The 22,438-nt window shown below is 29.3% G+C and overlaps 2 protein-coding genes across 4 annotated transcripts in view; both read right to left on the bottom strand.

The window, feature by feature from the left end:
- Positions 1–853, bottom strand: part of LOC100575233 — a 3,185-nt gene extending 2,332 nt beyond the window's left edge. Inside the window, exon 1 of the mRNA XM_029492840.1 lies at positions 680–853. Coding sequence (XP_029348700.1) covers positions 680–853 — 174 coding nt within the window. The remainder of the gene's footprint in view (positions 1–679) is intronic.
- Positions 854–7,087: 6,234 nt separating this feature from the next.
- LOC100161055 (uncharacterized protein) overlaps positions 7,088–22,438 on the bottom strand; it is a 40,308-nt gene continuing 24,957 nt past the window's right edge. Inside the window, exons 5-8 of one of the 3 annotated variants that reach the window (XM_016807574.2) lie at positions 19,647–19,758; positions 17,059–17,219; positions 11,158–11,370; positions 7,088–10,360 (exon numbers count right to left, since the gene is read on the bottom strand). In XM_016807574.2, coding sequence (XP_016663063.1) covers positions 10,295–10,360; positions 11,158–11,370; positions 17,059–17,219; positions 19,647–19,758 — 552 coding nt within the window. In that variant the 3' untranslated portion in view covers positions 7,088–10,294. Of the gene's footprint in view, positions 10,361–11,157; positions 11,371–17,058; positions 17,220–19,459; positions 19,759–22,438 lie in introns of those variants that run through there. The other 2 variants (XM_008188682.3, NM_001161998.2) reach the window with 2 other exon arrangements.

The following is a 22,438-nucleotide window of genomic DNA, read 5'->3' as shown; positions in this document are numbered from 1 at the left end:
AATTTTCAAGTATTTTACTCAACAAATAAAGTTTTATTGACATTCATAGAAAAAAAACTAAGTAAATTGGAAACTGAAATTGTCCGTAAACAGCTCAAAACAAATCAAAATATTTTGAAAATTTTATTATGTATAGAAAATGGAAATATAAACAACCAGTGAAAATTTCATGTATCTACAGTCATTCGTTTTAAAGTTACACCAAAAACCAAAATCAATGTTCTCGAAAACAGATTTTGCGTAAAAGTTCCCGTTTTTCCTTAATTTTTCTTTTGTTTTTCACGGCGCTTTTGAAAACTATTGAAAAAATGTTACTTTTTACCCCCCCCCCCCCCCCCAAAGTACCAACTAGATTCACTTTCCTATCAGAAAAGGTACTGTTGAAGAAAATCCAAGCACTTTTACTGTCCTAAAAGGTGATGACAGACACAAAAAAAAATAAAAAAAATAAAAAAACACACATCATTGTAAAATCAATACATTCATCGTTCCACTCAGAATATAAAATATAAATAAATGTTGATACTTTAGATGGATCATGGATGGTAACTATAGAATTTATACTTTATAACCTAACCATGGTTAAAGCTGAGAGGAATTTATAAAAATTGAAAAGTAATAATGCAAAAGTTGTATAATAATAATATTTTACTATAGCTTTATGGAGTATATTTCTTACATCAATAGATTCATCTATTAGGACTTCAGGGAAATCTGATGGCGTTATTATTTCTGGATCATTTAACTCCTTTTGTATCATACTAATATCTAACTTGAATTGTTTGTATTCATGTATTAATCTTATTTTTTGTGTTCTGAGATCGAACACTTTTTCATTAAAAGTTTTTTTCATAATGTGTATCTATAATTGAACATAAATTATCAAAATCTATTTATAAATATTTTAAATAATGGAAAATTAACCTTATCTTTAACTTCAATGTAATTTTCATACGTATCTTCCATTTTAATTATTGAATTTTCAGTCAATTTAAAATTTGATCCCGATTTCAAGTTAAAATAACCAATAGAATCCAGAGTAGTTTCTAGTAATGCCTCGTCTTCGATATTATTATCTTCACCTGGCTTATTTCTATGCATTTCTTGAATATTAAGAATTTGCCGATTTTCAAAATCTTTTCTTGCAGCAAACTTATCAATGGCAAACTGAATTTTCTTCGGTAAAGACGAATACTTTTCTCGTACATTTCGAAGAAATATATCTGTTTCAGAAATCCCAAGTACGAGATTGGGAGCAGGTTTGCTTAAAACTGTCATTTCACGTCTTCTACATAATCACAATAATAGGTAGTATTAATTAATTTAAATATAGTTTAGATTATTTTTTCTTTTTACTGTCACGGTTAACCAAATATTGTAAAGACCTTGCGAAGTCTGGAACTATTATTTCCTCTATAGACCTAGCTGCAGCGTATACATTTATTAGTTGGTCAAGCAAATACTATTTTGTATTTGATTATTAAAAAGAAAATGATGATCACATATCTAAGCCAATTAAAAGTTAAATGTGTACTACGGATAAAAAATATTACAACTTCAGAATTGTTTGGAGATCACAAAAAATTTTTTTTCAAAATAACATATTCAAAAATTATGTTTCCGGTATTATTATTACTAATATACATATATTTGCCATATTTCATTATTATGAAAAATTATAATCTTATAATTTTTTTTTTTTTGGGGGGAGGGGATTGAGGCTTCGAAAACTGAGTTAATTAGCCTGTGGAACTGTGGGGAAGGCACTGTAGGTTTTGAACACGTGTGTGTTTGTTTTGACAGAATTTTTAAGTGGGCACCCGTAGGAATCTGCCATGCCCGGGTGGGGGATGGCGGCCTCTCTCTCTGGACACCGTGACTGCCTGAAGAAAAATGCTCCTCGTGACCGAGTTCGAACCGGCAACGGTGCGGGTCAAAACTGACGCCTTAGTCCACTCAGCCACTCCGTCCTCCATATAATATTATTGAAATAAATTGTAATATCGTGTGCCCGAAATGTCAAAATAAAACCCACCAAATTTTAAAATAATTATATTTATTTGAAATACTATGTAAAAATGTAAAATACATTTGATTACTTGATTACTTGATTACCCTAAACTACAATAGTTGTCTTTCATACTTATTATTCACATTAATTCACAGTGTCACCTCCTACAATATTTATATATTTTATTGTATTGTAACAAAAGCCGTTCCTTCAGTGGAATAGTAAGTTATTTGGTTGTTTTATTTATCTTATACTCTAAGAAATGGCATGCAATTCGGATAGATCCCTCCAAGAGACGGCATGCAGTATGGATATTCCAATTTATATTAATTTTTTTGGCATACAATTTGGATGCACCGAAAAAAATAGATAACAATATAATATTGTTAACTACCTACTTACCGTCGTTTCGGATGTTTCTTAGATATAAACTCATCTATTAAACTAATAAATATATTATTAGGTTGCCATTCGTGGTATATTGTTTTGACTCCTACATCTGTCCTGTAAATATCAAAATTAAAATATAGGTATAGAAAATAATAAAATATAAAAAAATCCGTTGACCGAAATTTCATACAAAATCGCTTTAACTTCAAAGCTGTCGGTTAAAATCTTAGTGATGAAATAATTTTTGACTTTTTGAAGACCTATTAAGCTCTTTTCATAATCAAATGCTAGTGTTAACTTTAATTTATCCATTTTCGATCGCTCTTCTTTAATAATTGAATTATGGATTCGTTCATCTAATTGAAAATAGTCATCAGAAAATTGTAATGGTTCTGGTAGTGACTTGTTGCTGGCTAAAACTTGTTTCAACTCTTCTTTTAACCCTCTTAATAAACATCTAGTTCTTTCTTTTTCGATATTAGCTAAGATTAATTTGTGTCGGTTTTTCTCCCGTATCATTTTTTGTTCCAAACATGTTTTTGGGTTTTCCATTTTATCTGATGAAATACTTTGAAGTTGTAATTCATTTTTATCCATCAATATTTCACTTTTAATTAGTTCAGAATGGTGGTCATTCATTTTATTACGATAAGATATTTTGGTAAACTCAAGATTTACAACTTTTATATTAAATATATAAATATGGTTATACTTATGCCGAGAAAAGAATATAGTTCTAAATATTAACAATGCTGTTCTGTTGCTTAGCGAATAGTAATAGGCCACAGCATAAAATACGCCATATATGTAGGTATATCGATTACTTCCGGTTATTTGTTTTAATTTATAGCATTTCATACATATATTATAATAGAAAAACATATGGTTACTCATTGAAACATAATATTTTAGTAGTTTAGCACCCATTGAAATATTAATACGTTAAAATATACCATTAAGAATATAGGTATTGATAATAGGTAATATAAATTGTCTTGTATGTTATGAAATTATGATCACACGGTGTCCTAGATAGGCAATTAAGGCACATCGAAGTCGTAATGGCTCTATTTATCTGGTACCATAATAATATTGTGTGTTTGATAGGTACTGATATTTCTATTACGTTTTTATTACTAGCTGGTCCTACACGGCGTTTCTTGTGACAAATTAAATAATGCTAGTGGATTTAGTATTTACACAGTCTTAACTCTTAAGCTCCGTTAAATGTTAACTACACGTCATAATATATTTAACAGTCATTTGGGTGATATCGACCAAATATAAAATATATAGGTCAACAGTTATATCCAATTATAATAATAATTTCATTTTCTGTAACCATTGACAAACTATACAAAAAATAAAATAATCGTTTTTCATGAGCTTACAAATTCATTAGAATTAAATAAAGTGATACACTCTCATACACAGACTCTTTGGCTATTAATTATAAATACAGATTACTATGTTTTGACTCAGCAATCTAAAAACAATTGTTTTCTTTGTGTCAATTAATTTTAAAACACATATTTCTCAGTGTATAGGCCAAGTACCCAAACCATCACTTCCGATGCATGTATAAAATGTGGTTTCTATATCAGTAAATTTGAGTGTAATCATTTATCAGTTACCAGCAGCTGCTTCAAACCGTATCAATGTATTTCTTCAAAGCTTCTTGGCGTGGTGTCTATAAAACATAGTGTCAGACTAGACTGCTTGACACAGCAGACAAAAACGTACCTTAACGTGTATATTTATTGCACAGACTGATATATTATAGAATGTACCCATGTATATATATTGTTTATATTAATATAGAAATATTTAACATTATATCACTTAACTTATTTCATGTTTGTATTAGTTGTATGTCTAAACATAATTAATATAATTACACTAAGCCACCAAATCATCCATATAATGCCCGTTATAAGCATACTCAGGACCATATTATTTTATATAGGTACATACCTATTCGTAAATTTCTGTATTCAATTTTAAATTAATCACCATAATTTTTAGTATATCAATAATTAAAAAAAATTGTTTCTGCCATTATTATTATAGTGCTGTAGGTACCTAATGTAATTTAGGACAACACTTGACGGGTATATTATGCATTATTGTTTACACATTATGATTTAATAACTAATAGCTTACAAATGCTACGATTATTATAAATCTTATATCACGTATATTAATTCACCTTTCACAATATTGTCATAACTAATACCTATTATTATATATTAGTTATTAATAACTATAGTTGTTTTTGTATAAATAATTAATTTACATATTTATAGCTTATAATTATGTCGACCTATTTTCTTATATTGAATTTTCACTTCCACACAGTCATTACTTTTGAGGTGACTAACTACTATTTTAACAATTATTACTGTAATTGTACTGTAAGTCTGTTATATAAATTGTTGGTAGTTGGAAATAAATAAATAATATCATTATTAATAAAAAACGATATTTGTGTGTATGTAAGTACTACACTCACGGCTGTGAAATTAGGTACATAGGCAATTCTATAGGGGTACGCGAGGACCAGATGATGTGTACCTCGAAGCCAATTTTTAAATTTTTTATCATAAAGAAGGGCTCACGGGGATTTGTTAGCTCATGTAAATCGAATATTTGTTTGTTTGTATAGGGTTTCCACTCGTTATAGCAAATAATATAGTTATTATGATTTCAGACCGCCTTTTTATACATGGTCAAAATCACCAAAATAATTGTATTTAAATACTTGAAGTTAACATTTAACAGAGTTTAAGACAAGGTAACTCTGGTTTTCGGTAGATTTCAACTGACATTGTTTAATTTTTCTCTGGTAACGTTGTACAGAATTAACTTTATAATAGTTAATAAATATTTATAAATATTTTATTACTTACTTTTTACGTTTCAACACACAACCATTAAATATAGATTGGCTCACGAACCACAATTATTTTTTTTATTGTATATTTTTGTCATGGTTATAGAAAATAAAATATTTATTAATTATTGTCATATAGGATATATAATTTTATACTTATATTTTATATTTAGTCAAACAACCTAAATAACTATTTACTGTGTTAAAAATCTTTGCAGTTTTCAACTTACTATCAACAAAATGTATTTAATAAAATAATACTCAAGTTTTCTAATGTGTGTAAAATAAAAAACATTTTTAAATAAAATATTCATAAAATAACATACAATGTATCAAATGTTATTATGTAATGAATTAATTGTTATAAGTAATAATAATATAGTACTGAATTATTACTAAAATTTATGATATACTTACTTATAACTTATATTACCTTGGTCTATGCTTATAAAATATACTAATAATTTATACTCTAATGATCCGATATTTGTGTCTGGTGACTGGTTCTGCACCTACGATTCGCTAAAATGTACAATTACTTATAATATTCTCTATCATAGATTATTCTAAGGCACACCACTGACTCGTAGGCCTAGTGCTTGAATTGTAGGCGGACGGAGTACCTCCTAAATTAAAAATATATTTATGTGTATTTCTTCCAACTATTTCCTAATCAATAAGACATTTAAATACTCGGATACGCACATTTTTGTTCACTTTTGTAGCATCCGTATACATTTTTTTCCAAATTAAAGCACTGCGTAGACCTGTTGCCTCGTCTTATCTATGTGTACCTACAGATGCACCGATACACAAAGTGAGATGTATACGCTGCACTCATGGGTTGAACATTGAGTTACTATTATGACCATAGCATGCTACTCGATATAATCCTCTAAAAGGAAAATCTATTTTTGTAATTTGTTTATAAATAACCATGGTCCATGACAACAAAAACTTTACGAAAAACCGATCAGAAACATTTTATCTTGTATCCAGCTCAAAAAAATATTGAAGTTAATACTGTGGATGGATGCAGATCTGTAACCGCCGAGAGAATCCAAATATTATTGTATAATATCTTTATGGTGGACGACTGCATGCAGTTCAGTTGCTAGGAACCGCAAAGTAAACATACATATCTATCTAAGTTGGTAGTTTTAATTTCATAATTTACTTCAGGGTTTACATTATTATGTGTTCAAATTAATGATTTACTTTCTTATTAATTGACATAATATTGTACCTATATAATATTTTCATTAAAAGTCTGGTAAAAATTTCTAATATTATTTATTTTTAGAATATTTTTAAAATTAATAACAATAATTTTTGTTTGAGATGATTTAAATCGTTTAAATATCCCTGAAAAGGAAAAATAAATCAATGGAGATACATAGCTAGCTATACGTAGCAGTAAAATTTCCGTTATAAAAAAAATAGTACAACGAAAAATCATTTACTAAAATTAAAAATCTCTGTTTATACCCATTATATTTTTCAAAACTTGGCGCCTATGTGATTCGAAATGTTTCTTACACATGTTTATTTGAAAAAAATATCAACAATTTGAGACCATAACAATTAAAAAAAATAAATGATCATTTTACCAGTATATATTTTTAACTAGGTCATTTATAAGATTATGTTATTTCACAATTAATCAATGAATACTTTTTTTTTGGTTCAGGGGTGGAGGTCGTTAAACCCTCTTGACCTCCCCTACAACCACACCACTGCAGGCATAACAGATACTAGATAAATTAACTAGTCTAATATAGTAAACAATTGTCTTTGAATATTATAATATAATATATTTAATTTAAAATCACTATATATTTCAATCTTGTCTACATTATCATTAAAACTATACAAAATCAATTAATATTATATCATCATTATTATTAACTTAACAACTAACGACTTTACACAATTAATACACACATAAAATAATAATAATATTAATATAATGATCATGATTTAATAACATACAGATTTATAGCTTAATTATTAAGTGAAATACAATAATATACCTACATAATATTATAATATCCGGAAATTTAAATACGACTGAACCAGCAGTATTATAATATTATATAATACATACGCACACAACATACATTATAATTGTATCTAAGTAGGTAAGATGTCATTATGTATCCGTCTCATTATTATAATATATAATATCCGAGGATCAAACGCAAATAAAAAAATAAGAATTTTCGGTATAATTTCATGGCACTGAGCTAAATCGACGGAAATGAACGTGTTATTAACCGGCATATTAATGACAATATATTTTAAAAATCAATACAATATTATTATATTGTACTGCAGGAAATGGATATGACAGGTGAAGACTACTTAATATGAAACTTATAGTTAAACTAATTTAGGTAATGTATGAATATGTGTATTAGAGCTGTGAAGATGTTTAAAAAACAAACTCAATGAAAAGCAGTAGCTTGAGCCCCCCAAACCACCACCCGTGGACCATACGTCACTGGTCACCTGCACGTCCACGAAAAAGTGCAAAAAACAAAAGTCCATCGTCCTTATACGCGGACGTCCGATAATTATTTTGATTTTAACGCAATAGACGGGTAAAATAAAGTTAGTAAGTACTCGACTTCAGTTCGTTATGTGTCTGATGTTTTTAACAGATTGTCGTCTGATCGATCGACGATTGCAATAATGTTTATATTATTGTTATTGTTGTTAATAATATTCCTGGCTATAAAATTTATAATATAGATTCTAGACGAACCAAGAGTCGGAGACGTGTCATTGTATTACCGGGAAATACCCGTTTCTGCCAAAAATAATTTGAAAACCATTTTTATGTAGGTTATAATATATTATATTAAGTACCTAACAAGACATAAAATGCAATTTAAAATACATGAGTCAAATGAAACTAGTATAGGTTACCCTTTGGTAAACAATTTCTTAATTCTTTATAATTACTTTTTAAAATATAAAATATGATTGATATGTGATTGTATTTTTTTAAGAAATATGATAATTTACTAGAATAATTTATATTGTTGTGAAATTTTACTATATATTGAACATTTGAACCTATCTAATATGTAAGTACCTACCTACTTAACTATGATATTATTAGATTTTTCAATTATTATATGCAATCATTTTTCTACCGTTAAATTGTTGCACTACTATCTACATAGTTAACAAACAATATTAGCAGAAATGTATTTACAAAAATTGATATTTTGGCGGAAACGGGAATCGAACCTCTATTGTTTTTGGTGGAAACGTGCCATAATGCGTAAACCTGGTAGCTGTTTATTTTGGTAGAAAAGACCATGACTGTACCTTACATATATTATTACTATCGACAGCTGATGATAATAATATTATGCAATATTATGTTATTGTTTTTATTATTATTATTGATGTTATTGTTATATTGTACCAATGGTTCAACAATAGGTGGAAAATTTCATATATGCATGATACCTATTAACTATTATATAGATATAATATATGGTAGGTAGGTATAATAATTATCAACCGCATAGCCATGATTACGTACTATCACATGTTTTAAGTATGATTACGATATTTATGAAAGAAAAAGATAATAATATAAAAATTATGAAAATAAATAAATGAAAGAAGAAATGACCTATGTACATTTAGAATAGATTTAGATTGATGCGTTACGTTTTTCGTTCTATGAGCACGTTAGGTACATTTTATTATTGTGACGTAGGTCCCGAGTGTACTACATTAAATATTACAGATATTGGACAACTATCTATACATCATGATAATATATATAATATAATGTGTTAGGTATAAGTATAATAATATATGGTCTACAATATGGCGCAGTAGACTGTATATACGATATTACTTATATAGGAGAACATATTTTTATGAAGAGAATCGAAGGACATAGTATATTATTTATATACAATATTATAATATGAGTAATGAGTATATGGGTAAATTATACTAACATGGATGAAATGTGTTTATAATTAAAATAAGATGATACCCTTACGTATTATTATAACATATTATGCGTTATGTAATAATATATTATACATAAACAAAATTGTTGAGCAATTATTTATTTTGTTTGTAACTTACAAATACAAGAAAAAACTACCTAAACCCTACATAATATGTAAAAAAAAAATTATACCAATATTGTTTTATACAGTGGACAAGTTTTCACATAGGTATTTCATGGGTCTAATAAATAAAAATAATATACTACATGGAGAATAAGTATTTATATGATAATGTTTTTACAGTTTTATATACCTACTACTAATTATAATTATAAATGGAGTACCTACATAATTTTGATTATAATTTTTAATTGATTAATTAAATTACTACAATAGTCTGAAATCAGTGTTTTAATGTCGATAACCACCAGCAGTAGGTACATATATGACATGCTGATTAAATCATTAAGAACACGAATATTGATATTAGTACATGACGTAGGTATAGTTAATTAAAATTGGTGATCGCGGATGACGACGTATCGTTATGGTCTGATGGTATTAAAATTATATTTTGTATTTTGGCACTTATTTTGCAAAAGTTAGAATATTAAAATCAGTTGTGGACTGTGCGGGGATACGAACATTGTTATCGACATAATATAATGTTTAATTCGTGTTGACATAACGTTTCGAAAAAAAAATAATAATAATAAAATCTGTTGGCTATTTCAGTAAATTTTGATTTGGTTGTAATATATTTGAATGTGTATGTGTATATGAGTGTGTGTGCGTGAGTGTGCGCGTCGCGACGTGATTGATGCATAAAACACAAATTGGAAATAATTATACACATAGTTCAAGAAAATCGTGTCAATTATAAAAAAAAACTCGACGTAGGTTTATGGTTGTGCAAACGAACGTTAAGCTAAGATTTAATCTCATAAGTCATGACTAAAATACGCCGCTTGCAGGTAATAAATAACATTTTACTACACAAACTTGAATATTTGCTTAGATGAGGGATGTAATTAATCTGGCTTTGAAGTTCACTATTCGTTCGGTAGTCTGGGCCAATCTCTGAAAAGAAAAAAACACACAACGACGTTTGTTAATAGATATTTATGTAACGCGGTCACATAATAATAAACATATTACCTCGTCACCTGTTTTGTGGGCGGACATTTTTTATAAATATTATTTTTACTATTATTCGAGTTTCGTCATAATATTTCGACTGCGTCGGCTTTTCGTAATATATACTTTTAAGTACTTTCGAATATAATATAATAAAATATGTTCGGCAAGCTGCACGCGTCTTATAGGCAGTATTATATTATATTATGCCACCGAACATATAATAAATATTGTCGAACATTTTATATTCTAGAGGTAAATGCGATGCAGAATTATACGTTTTGTGAAAAATCGAATTTAACTAGTTTTCCTATTGGTTTACACTTGGTAACCTTTTGAGAATTTTGGTGCATGATAATCAAATACCGCACGAGTCCTAGATTATTTATGAGTTTTGTAAGTGTTTACATATTTTTAGATGAGAGGACTTGAAGTATAGCGTAGCTGTGCTACACACGGATAGGACTGGTACTAACATGTTTCATCTATCCAAACTTTAAATACTTAAAAGTATGACAAATGAACTTCGGGTTTAAAATTTGGTTATTCTGGCATTCTATTTTATAATAAATCGAAATTCCCGGAGTGTATGAAATAAAAGCTTATTACGATAGCAAAAAATTCCATTTTTTTAAAATGGTATGTTGTGACGAAGAATCACATTGTATGCAATTTGTATACTATTATCACACGAATTCGCGGATGAGGCTTTTTAATTAACTCTAAACTTCATAACTTACCAGTATCAAGTCTTGAACCAAATTGGCAACTCCCCTGTTGGCGATTACGAATATTCTTGTCAGTGGTCCGGGTACGCCGACGCTGTATCCGTCTTCCTTGGCATTCACGTCCGCGTGCACCTCTTGGGCTTCTCCTGCTTCAGCCGGCACTGAGTCAGCCGACTCATCTCTGTCTTGGTTTGCCCCACTTCCAGCCACCAACTGTCGTGGGACCAAAACACACATAAAAAGGATCATAGTTGGCATTTCTTGGTGATTATAATATAATAATATACATTGCTATACACAATAATAATTATTAATAAAGCGTACAATTTGTTTTGGTTATTGTGTTTTGTTTTTGTTTTTTTCTATGAAATTATTTTATTTCTGTGTTGATGATTTTGGTCGAGATTGGTGTTGGTACACTATACGGTAGGGTAGAGCGGGCGTTGTGTGTTGTAATCAATTAAAAACATCGACAATTCAATATTATAACATAATATCTATTATAATATAGGTATCTATATTATTGGCTGATAGACCACCCTCAACTCTTACAGATCTATAATAATATATTTCATATTTGTATAATATTAATTGTGTAATATATTCGAATAAATTGTACACGGCGTATGTGGTAATATTATAAAAACATTTAAAAAAACTAGGAATGGTATACAATCGTTATTTATTATTATCAATGAACAAGACTCGGGACATGATACGTATGAATGTTCAACACATGTATTTAATAATCAATGATAATTAAGCCATATCTTTCAAGTTTAAACAAGTTGAGCAACATTCATGACCTTATAATATGTTGTTTATAAGTACATCATGTTATACGAATATGGTTGTAAAATCATATATTTTAAACAGGCTTAAATTATTTCATAAACTGAGTATAATATAATATATATTTATGGTATGTATGGAATTTAGTTACATACATGTGAAATATAAATCATTAATTGTGTGTATAATATGATTACAATATAGGCAAATCAGAGTTGAGAGCGTTCGTGCGATGGCTAGTAGGTATATTTTTAATTTTTAATATTATGTCAAAATAATTTTCTGAAAACATTTTAATTCAATATAGTTCTAAATTCTATTATTATAACACGTTGTATAATTTTTGATGTTTATACAACTTACGATATAAATGTGTAGATATACCATGTACCCACTAGTTTTTTTTATATGATATATATGTGATATATAGCTCATGTAAAAAAAAATAAATAAACAGCTCAAGTATATTATACAGATTTAAATGTTTATTTATTTGTATGGTTGTAGAGAAATTAAATATTATATTATGGGAAGTATATTGATTTTATCAGGTATTAAGGGGAAAAGTCCACTCCGTTTTACTGGACAATATATTTGAAAAACAAATTATTTTTTCCCTGTCGAAATTATTGTTAGGTATGTATATATTTTACATCCACTTTTAAAAAAAACCAGTTATGTGCATTGATATTGCCATTCATAAAAATAGACGGAATCGTACACTGTAGTTTCGTAAAATTGATATCGATAGTGTTACAAGTAGTAAATATTGTTTAATTGTTGTTTAACATAATCCAGATGTAGCCGATGTAGGTGATGCATTATAATAATATACATGAATACAAGTTTTGATATTGGCAAGTGCTTGTTTTTTAGACGCACTAACGAACGATGACAGTTTATGTCATGAATTGCACTGGGTTATTACATAATAGTGGTTAGTGAAAGTAGAAGTGATCACTTGACTTCCATCATACACCCAACGAGTTTATAATTTTCAACAAAACGATAATTTATAATGTTTAAATGATTATTTATATCTTATATTTACCGCGGTACATTATGGTATTATAACAACAAGTGTTGTACCTAATCAATTTTTAGCGTGATAAATCGTATTTTATTACCTACATCGTATATTATTATTGGGACGGAGTGATAGTGCGCACAATATAGTGTCATCCTTGATTTTTAAAATGAATTTTTTTTAAATTTCGGGAGCTACATGTTTAAAAAATCTAAAAAAAATGTTTGACTAGGAATTAAGTTATTTACCGATGGATATTGAAGAGGCTGTGCGAGTGTTAATGTGTTTGGGTCGGTGCCTGCGACCACTCTGTAGAAACCACCGGCAGCCCTAGCTGCTCTGTCCGCTCCCCTCTATTGAAAACCAAAAAATCTTTTTTTGCCTCAAACCATATTTTTTTAAGACCTTTTCTTTTTTCTTAAGAAAAAAACCCTTTGTTGACCGCGTTGTATAAGAATTAATTTTTAAACATTGTATGTAAAACACTTATTAAAGCAAACTATTCAATATAGTTGGTACTTGAAAAAAAAAACAAGCGCATTGACTTATTTTTTTTTTATAATTAAACGTGTGACACGATTTACTTAATTTAGTTTAGATCAGCGACAGTACAAACAACTTTTGTTAAATTATGTGAGCACATAAAAAACGCTAATTAATTTAATAGGTAACAAGGTCGACAAAGGGTTAGGATAACATTTCATTCGACGAGAGCAAACTAAATCATTATGGTACAAAAAACTATATTACATAATTATGTACACCTCCCCCAGGAGCTGACCACGATGACCAGAACGATAACTTTATTATATCTCGCGGTCGTAATACATTAATATGGGTACCTATACCTATACTGGTGCTATAATATGGGGTGATTGAGAATGATCGTTTAGTGATACATCATATTTTATTATTTATCAACTCCGATTACTGCACTCATTATTTGTGAAATATAGGTCAACATTTTTTGAGTCTTATCATTTAATTAGTTTAACATTTTTAATAATTATTTATTTTACGCCTTTCACTCATACACGAGACGAAATATATTGAATTACTGCATTTTCGTAATTTCATGATATTACACTGTTACTTTGGCACTACAATATTTTATGTTCAAATTAATACATGTTTGAAATTTTGAATTATTTCATTTGTTTTGAAAGATCTTCAGAATAATTAACGTTATAACATTAGTTTGACATGCATAACAATTTATAATAAGTTCAGATATTTAAATGTTTGATCTCTGCTCACGTCAATAAATAAATTTTGTATTGGAACTGTTATTTGAAAGTATATAGTATACTACTTATATACATTTATTAATAGTACATAATATTTTGTATAGACAGAATTCAATTGGATTAATGATAATAATAATTAAAAAAATTAATTATATTAATCTAAACACTTCCATTGTTTTCTCGTTTAATCTGGGATGAACAATTTATTATTATTAATATCATTCTATACAAAAAATATTATAATATATTATATACATGAAAGTTGTACAACGATAGTAAACTGTCTTATAATGGTTTAACATATTATCATAATCTAATATTTAGGTGCTACATAATTTATGTTAGTGCACAGAATTATAATCAAAGAATATAATTTTTAAATTTTTTTGTGGTGTTTGAAATTCTTCATTTTCCAATTTATCATACATCTTTTCCATGTCTCCGCAATCAATAAAAAGCGTATGTTAATCCAGTACCTATAGTTTCTCAGTTGGAAAATCAAATCTAAACAATTTGATTCATTAGGTACACCTAACACTTGCCGTTTTTTTATCCAAATTCGCTCTACATTTTACTAGTTTTCGTACTTCAGCTGCGACTTACTTAATGTGATAGAATTCCAACAAAACGTACCTATGGTTCATTGTATAACTCCAAGGCTGGGCAAGTTAACTATTTTTTTTAACTCGTTAAGTTAAGTTAATTTGGAAAAATGTAAGTTAAGTTTAAAATTAAAAGTTACTTTCCTTTTTTATTTAACTTGTTAAAGTTACAAGTTAGTTGGAAAAAATAAGTAACTTAACTTAGTTAAAAATAAGTAACTTTTTTTTTCATATAAAACTTATAATTACACCATTTACACCTCATGTTAAAGATTTACAAATAACATAATATTATAATGTAGGTCTTTATATCTTAAAAAAATGTATTTTGTTGTAAGTACTTATAAATTATGAAATCCGACAAAATAATTAAATTATTTGTATATTTTATTTTTTTACCTAAAAGTTTTCCAAAGTGATGGTAAAACTTTTAAATTTTACTTTGTTATTACCAACTATGAACTAAGTATTAATAATCAAATTAATTATAAATGTATATAATTTAACGTGATACAAAATAAATTAACGAGTTAAGTTAGAAGTTTCTTTAAAAAAAAGTAACTCGTTAAGTAACTTAACGTTTTAACTTAACTTTAACTTTTTAACTCGTTAATGCCCAACCTTGTATAACTCGACCGTAAAACCGTTTCAAGCTTATATATTGTAGGTAATGCAATTGACAGGTTTCAAGTAAAAGTTGTCTTATAGGTAGGTTTTTTTTAACAAATGAAACACGATATCCTATTATTGCAAAGTGGGCGTTCGGTTTTCTTAAGAATTCGTTGGAATATTGGCCTTGTTAGATGGCCGGTGAATGTTCTTCGTTCTTATGATAATATTATTGAAAATACATGGTAATACTGAGCGGGCACTTATTTCATTAGCAGTTGACCCACCGTCATTTTTATCACTGTGATTAATTGGAAATATTACAGTATCTGTTTATTAATTGTTACCCGCACAATCAACATGTGGAAACTACAGAATTGTACCTCGTAAAACTACAGTAGATGCATTAGATAATATAAAGTTTGCAGCGAAACGTTACCGTAACCGTGGCCTCGGAGATTCATTGATAATATTAATGAACGAGGTTAATATTGCGTTATTGTTAATGTTCATTCGGAAAGTTTGTACTTTACAGTAGTGGTGCGTTCATAGTAAATAAATATTATCTTAAAATGTGAGATAGTAAACCAATCGGTACGTCGTTTCGTATGACGTTCAGTAGGTAGGTACCTATGGCAACGGACGAGTTGTAAGCTTGTAAAATATGTACGGTAATCGTAAACGTATCATATTATATATTTGATATTGCAGTTTTGGTGTTTCAGGACCGCATAAGATTCTACATTCGTGCGTATTTTTATAATATATAATATTATACATGTGTGCGGATGAATTAGAATTATGTGATTTTAGGACGTTATGGCAGAGATCGTGGTGTTGAGTGTTTAAAAGCTTAGAATATTGTGTTGTACAGTATTATATTATTATACTGCGTGCCTGAGTGTTACTACTGCGTCCCAAAAACATATTGATAAGAATCCCCAATATTGTGACAGGTGGGCGGAGCTTCTCTACTTTTTTATGAAATATAAGTAATGTATAAATTAATATACATTTGATTAATTAAATAATTATTTTTATTTGAAAAAAATTTTAAGTTTTTAATAATACATTTATAATAATAAAAAATAATAATAATTCACTTAGTCGTTAATGGCATAGGTACCTCTATAGGTATTTACTCTTAAATTTTAGTTTTTTGGACCCTAATTTTTTTCAATTCCGAGAGTATTATCTGTTATTATTTTTTAAACGTTTAGTTAGTGCGTTCAATTTAATTAAGACTTATTAACTCGTTAATGCCCCATTACCCTTAAAATGAACAAGGAATAAAAAAAAAATCAATATTATGATCTACCTGAACGCAATTTTATCGTGTTTAAAATAAACACGTAAGTTCAATCTGGACACTGATCAGACACAATAGTTGTCTGCTCTTATCAATTCGGGACGCAAGTAGTAGGTATGTGAATACAGTGTCATATTATACATAAATAGGTAATAAGCATTTTTTCGTTTTGGATCGTATATTAGATAATATTATAATATATAACAGTTGGTCGTGTTGTTGCAGTTCCGTAACAAAATCGGAAAAGAGAAAAAGTAGCCAACGTACACACGTCATATTATGATAAAAAATAACGACGTGTATATGTATATATATAATTACACTCACTCGGATCAGGTCGAATAAAAAGTTGCCGGATCCACCGCCGGCTCCTCCTCGCAGGTTGAATAAGAACCGTTTGTTCCTGGGGTCTTCGTCCGCAACCGCCTCGGCTTGGGCGTCGTCGCCGGAGTTCGACGACAAAGCGTTGTCAGACGACACGTCGTTATCTAAAACACAACACCATACCAGCCCGTTATATTATTATTTTTCTTTCTGCGGACACAGAAGGGATATAGAAATATCCAGTGTGACCGTCAATAATCGAGACCACGCACCTTTAAGCACACATATTATTATACCATATATTACATATATAATATATATATATATATATATATATTTAATAAATATACTATTTATATCGACACAGACCGTTTAAATACGCCACCGCCTCCGTACCTTTGGTAATTCTTTTGTTTTACTCTTTCTACGAAAGCACTCCCAGGACAATCGGCGAGGGCATGTAACGGAATTACTGTAGTTCCAATTAAGTGTTTGTGGGTGGGTGTAAAGGTATAACGCGATACGGACAATATTATATGTATACAATATATATAGACATATAGTATCCACTAGGTGATGATAATAATAATAATAAGCGTGCTATACATAAAATACTCACAACGTGAGCGTGTTTCGTGTGCAACCGTGGTTGATGTTTTAAGTACGGTACTTATGGTCTTCGGTGTCGGTATTGTAAACCAACACTGCGCAGCCTTACATGTATTGTGCGCACAGATCAAATACAGAGCGACGATACAATATTATATCATGTATTAATTATTAATTATTATAATATATTGATGTTGCCAAAGGCGCCTGCAGTTAATGTAGTGGGAGGGGGATGATCTACCAGCCCACCCTATTTTGGGCGACGATGGCAATCCACGTTTCTACCGAATAAATTGTTCCGACCACCTGCTGCACTTGTGACTTACGCCCGCAAGCGCCCTTGGACGTCATAATATTATCATTATCAGTTCGATTGAACGACACGACGAAGCAGCTGACGGTCGTGGTTGCGTACAGCCGACCATCGGTAAATCGAACGAAGATAATAATATTATTGGAATAATAACGATATTGACAATCCCATTAAAACCGTCGTGTACGACGTTTATGAGCCACCCTCTACTAGGACTGTTCGAGTTACCGACGGTCGATTGTATCATACATACACCGCGTGTTATTGTACATTATCCTGATAAAAATATATTATTATTTCAGGAACTTTATACATAGGTACTATTATTATTAAAATATATAATATTATTAATATTTAAGCAGTTTTTTCTAGTTAGAAGATTAAAATATAACGAATATGTAAAATAAACAGTATAATGTACCTAAACCTATTTAATATATAATCTGAAATTACATATGTACAACGATTATACAATACTCGTGTTATATTATACACAAATCGTTTTCGAGCTACCTAATGATAATCACAAATGTAAGTTTTTGGTTTACTAATACTATTAATACTAATATATTATAATATTAAATGTGGCTTTGTGTGGGAGTACAATAATAGACGTTTTTTCTTTCATTAACTTATTGCCAGCACCATCCACTACGTTGGATCTTTAATTAAATTCGATTTTCCTGCAGTTATATAGCGTGCACACGTTGTATTCGATATACCATTGACGCTTTGAATAACGTCCGGCTGATTACAGCAGTCGGTGTCAGTGTGTCACTAAATTTGCAAGAAAATCGAACTTAATATCATGCCCGCAGTTACTCTTGAACATGATATAATATAATTTCTAATTTGCTATAATATGTACATCTAAGATCGTGTTAAGCTATATCGGTTCACCAACTGATTAAAGGTCGTTGGCAAACCAAAATGAATGTGGGCCGAAGAGTTTTCAATCGGACCGAATTCAATTTGGCCTTCTAAATAATAGTGCCGTTCAAAACGATTTGATTTCAACGGTTTAATTCCGACCCGTGTCGTCTCATATAATAATTATTATTATTGTTATTAATATTATTATTACTATACCTAATAATATAATGTATCAGAACAAGTTGCAGCCATTGAAGCACGACTATGATCGTACCCATTTGGTTATCGATGAAAACGATACGAAAAGAAAATATTTTAATCTGCGTTTTATGTTTAGGTATCAAATAAGATATTTCAATTTATTGTAAGTATTACAATAAAACGTTGATATAAATAATAATAATAATAATAATAATAACAACAACAACAATGTAAAGGTACGTACTCCAAAGAAGAACAATAAATGTTATCGGTCTCTTCAGTATACATTAAATTATAATATTACAATGAAGTATTAGAATATGCGGTACAGAGTATTACCAAACTAACGAGAATGTAGCCCTTATTCCACGTGCAATTTAAAAAATAAATGAAAGAAAAAAAAGGATATCATACATAAATTAACTTTATTACAATATTAATGTTCACACATAAAAATAAATAGTCAAAAAATAATATACTAATTACCATTCACCTAATTAATTATTGAAATAAATAATAAAAAAAAAATAAATTATCAACATTATAATATAATATTTTAGTTTGTAATATTATACTTAATTCCGTCATATTTTACCAGTGTCTGTGAGCGGTGACCGTTTTTTCGTTGAGCTCGGCTCGTTCGTCGAAACTTCCCTCGCTGTCCTCTTTACAATGCCGGTGCCCACTGTGTTGTCTGAGTCCAATGGCTATAATAATATAACAGCAATAATGAAAACATCATTGAAAATCTTGCCACATTATGAATGATTATCGCATGCAAAATTATATAATATTATTGTACATTAATATCACTCTATCAACCAAAAATCATGCATTGCGTTATACGAGAAGTTCTGTGCCAACCATATAGCCGGCAACACTATTCAACACGGGTAGAGATTTGTGGTGGACATAATTACTATGCCTAGGGAAGCTAAGACGATCGTATGTGGTATTCTAAATAGATTATCTCTATTATAAAAGTCAAACGAAATACGAAAAAATATATACATAAACAATAAGGTGAATCATTTATTTTGGTTAACAATAAACATTCATTTTCTCAATAAGCCTATATTAATATTGAAATAATTTAAAAAACCTGTAATTAAACTGTAATTGATGTGCAACTCCGTAATCGTTTTCCGAAAAAAAACAATTAACGCAATTAACTCTTTACAAAAGTGTTATCTTTAAAATTATGATAATATAACTATTAAAAGCGAACGGCCGTGTTACACTTACGCCGCAGTATAAAATAAAACAGTGTTGAGTTTAATTACATACCTATACATACAATTTAATAGTATAGTACATTAATGTATATTATAATACACGCTCAAACAAATCATTTCTAAAATGTTATGAAATCGATCTTCAGACCAGTAACGTGTAATGCCTTGCAACACTAAGCTCTACGGCAATATTGTTTACCGACCAGTAGCTTGCCAGTTAAGAATATCTCCCCTTGTTGATCGAAATCATAATGGAATATTAAAATTTGTCATTAGTCTTATTAATGGATTTATTGACTCTTCAAACCTATTATCACGAATTAATTTTAAAGTCCCTAATCGTTCATCTCAATCATATATACCTTTCTTCAATCCGACATGCTTAAACAACTATAATATTATGTTCATTGAATCTTTACGTTGTTTGATGCGTCTCTAACTAACGTGGATCCTTCTTTCTCGTTTTAAATATATAGGTATATGAGGTATCTATACACACAACTTGTTTATCTTTATTTAATTAGTTATGTGATTATTAGTAAGTAAGATAATATAATATTATAATACCACAGTATTTTATCCAAAGGGCTTGCTCATAAATACCATAAATAAATATATAAATAATATATATTGCATGCACACACATGCAATTTCCTATAACAGGTGTCAATATAATACACGAATACACTATATTAGACTTATAGACCTACGTTTCAATGCGGCGGAGATGCGATCGCCAGTATTAATAATAATAATATTGTTAATCATTTCAGTAATATTACTGATTTTAATGATATTAGTTAAGAGGACGTGATACCCGCAAGTGTTGTTTCCATCTTACAAGTGCGTAACATGGCAAATTTTACGGTCAGCAGAACACGTGTAGCTCTGTTAATTTAAAAATTAGAGTGAAATGACCTCTTATAAAATCTAAAGATAAGATTATTATCTAGGTAACCTCATATGCTTTTTAGCATATTTTAATTTTGACGCTAGTTATGAGTACTTTAAAATTGTAAATTTGTTATACATCTTAAAATACTCATAACTCGCGTTAAAATTAAAATATGTTACGTCCTCTTAACGACATTTAATACACTATCAAAAAAGCAAATTTTCGCAAGCCATATTATAATTTATAACTATTACTATGGGGTCAAAAACAATACAACACATTATATTATTATACAAAAAGCAAATTAAAATAACAACAACAACAACAATAATGACGTCCCGTTTATATCTCGAGTATACATAATATCAACTACCGGGTATATAATACGAATACCGATCGCGTCAGCGTAACGAAAGGTTGATTAATAATAGGTACAGTCGATACGTCAAATTTAAAGAAAACGGATGATTTAAAATAGTTGTGTTTTCTATGCTACGATGATAAAATTACATAATGATATATGATAAAGATGGTAGGTGTAGTTCTATCGCAATCGGTACTGCAATCGGTTAATCGTTTTCCCGGCGCCATCGCACACCACGATGACACTATATTGTAGATAGACATAGGTACATTGAGGCAAACCACGATGGTCATTATTATACTTGGGTACTGTGAGAATAAATTATCCGTGTCAATATTACCCGTTAATTATTCCGAATAATATTTTCTGGAAAAATAAAAATCATAAAAACATGGACCGTAAGGATCTCAGGATTCAGGATTCGTTAATAAGCTCTGCAATTATGTTGTTTTAATACTTACAAAGTATCAGCACACATGTAATTTCTTTTTTATAACAAGAATAATATTATTATGGTCAACAATTTCAAACTTGCCCTCGTCGAATATTAAAAGTAAAAATCGGTTAAAAATATTGTAGCTCTATCCAAATACGGTGTAGGTTTTTATGCTTGCATATCGATAGTGTTAAAAATGGAATTTGTTTCCAAGACTTGTCCAGGCATGTAACGTCCTCGGCCTCATAAAAATGAAAACTCTGATCGCGATATTATCGTATTAAATCATTCGACACGTGCATCTAGCAGTGTCTTTAAACATTCGGATTTTGGACGCGCACGTCCTTAAGGGGATTCGATACCGTGATTTTCTGTTTTCGTCTAACACACGCGTGACATAGTATTTTAGACTTGTTTTTTGCCAAACATACCAATTAATCTAATGAAGCGATAAGAA

This window comes from Acyrthosiphon pisum, chromosome X (genome assembly GCF_005508785.2).
Source record: "Acyrthosiphon pisum isolate AL4f chromosome X, pea_aphid_22Mar2018_4r6ur, whole genome shotgun sequence".
Lineage (NCBI taxonomy): Eukaryota > Metazoa > Arthropoda > Insecta > Hemiptera > Aphididae > Acyrthosiphon > Acyrthosiphon pisum.
This window is presented reverse-complemented; position numbering and strand designations above follow the sequence as displayed.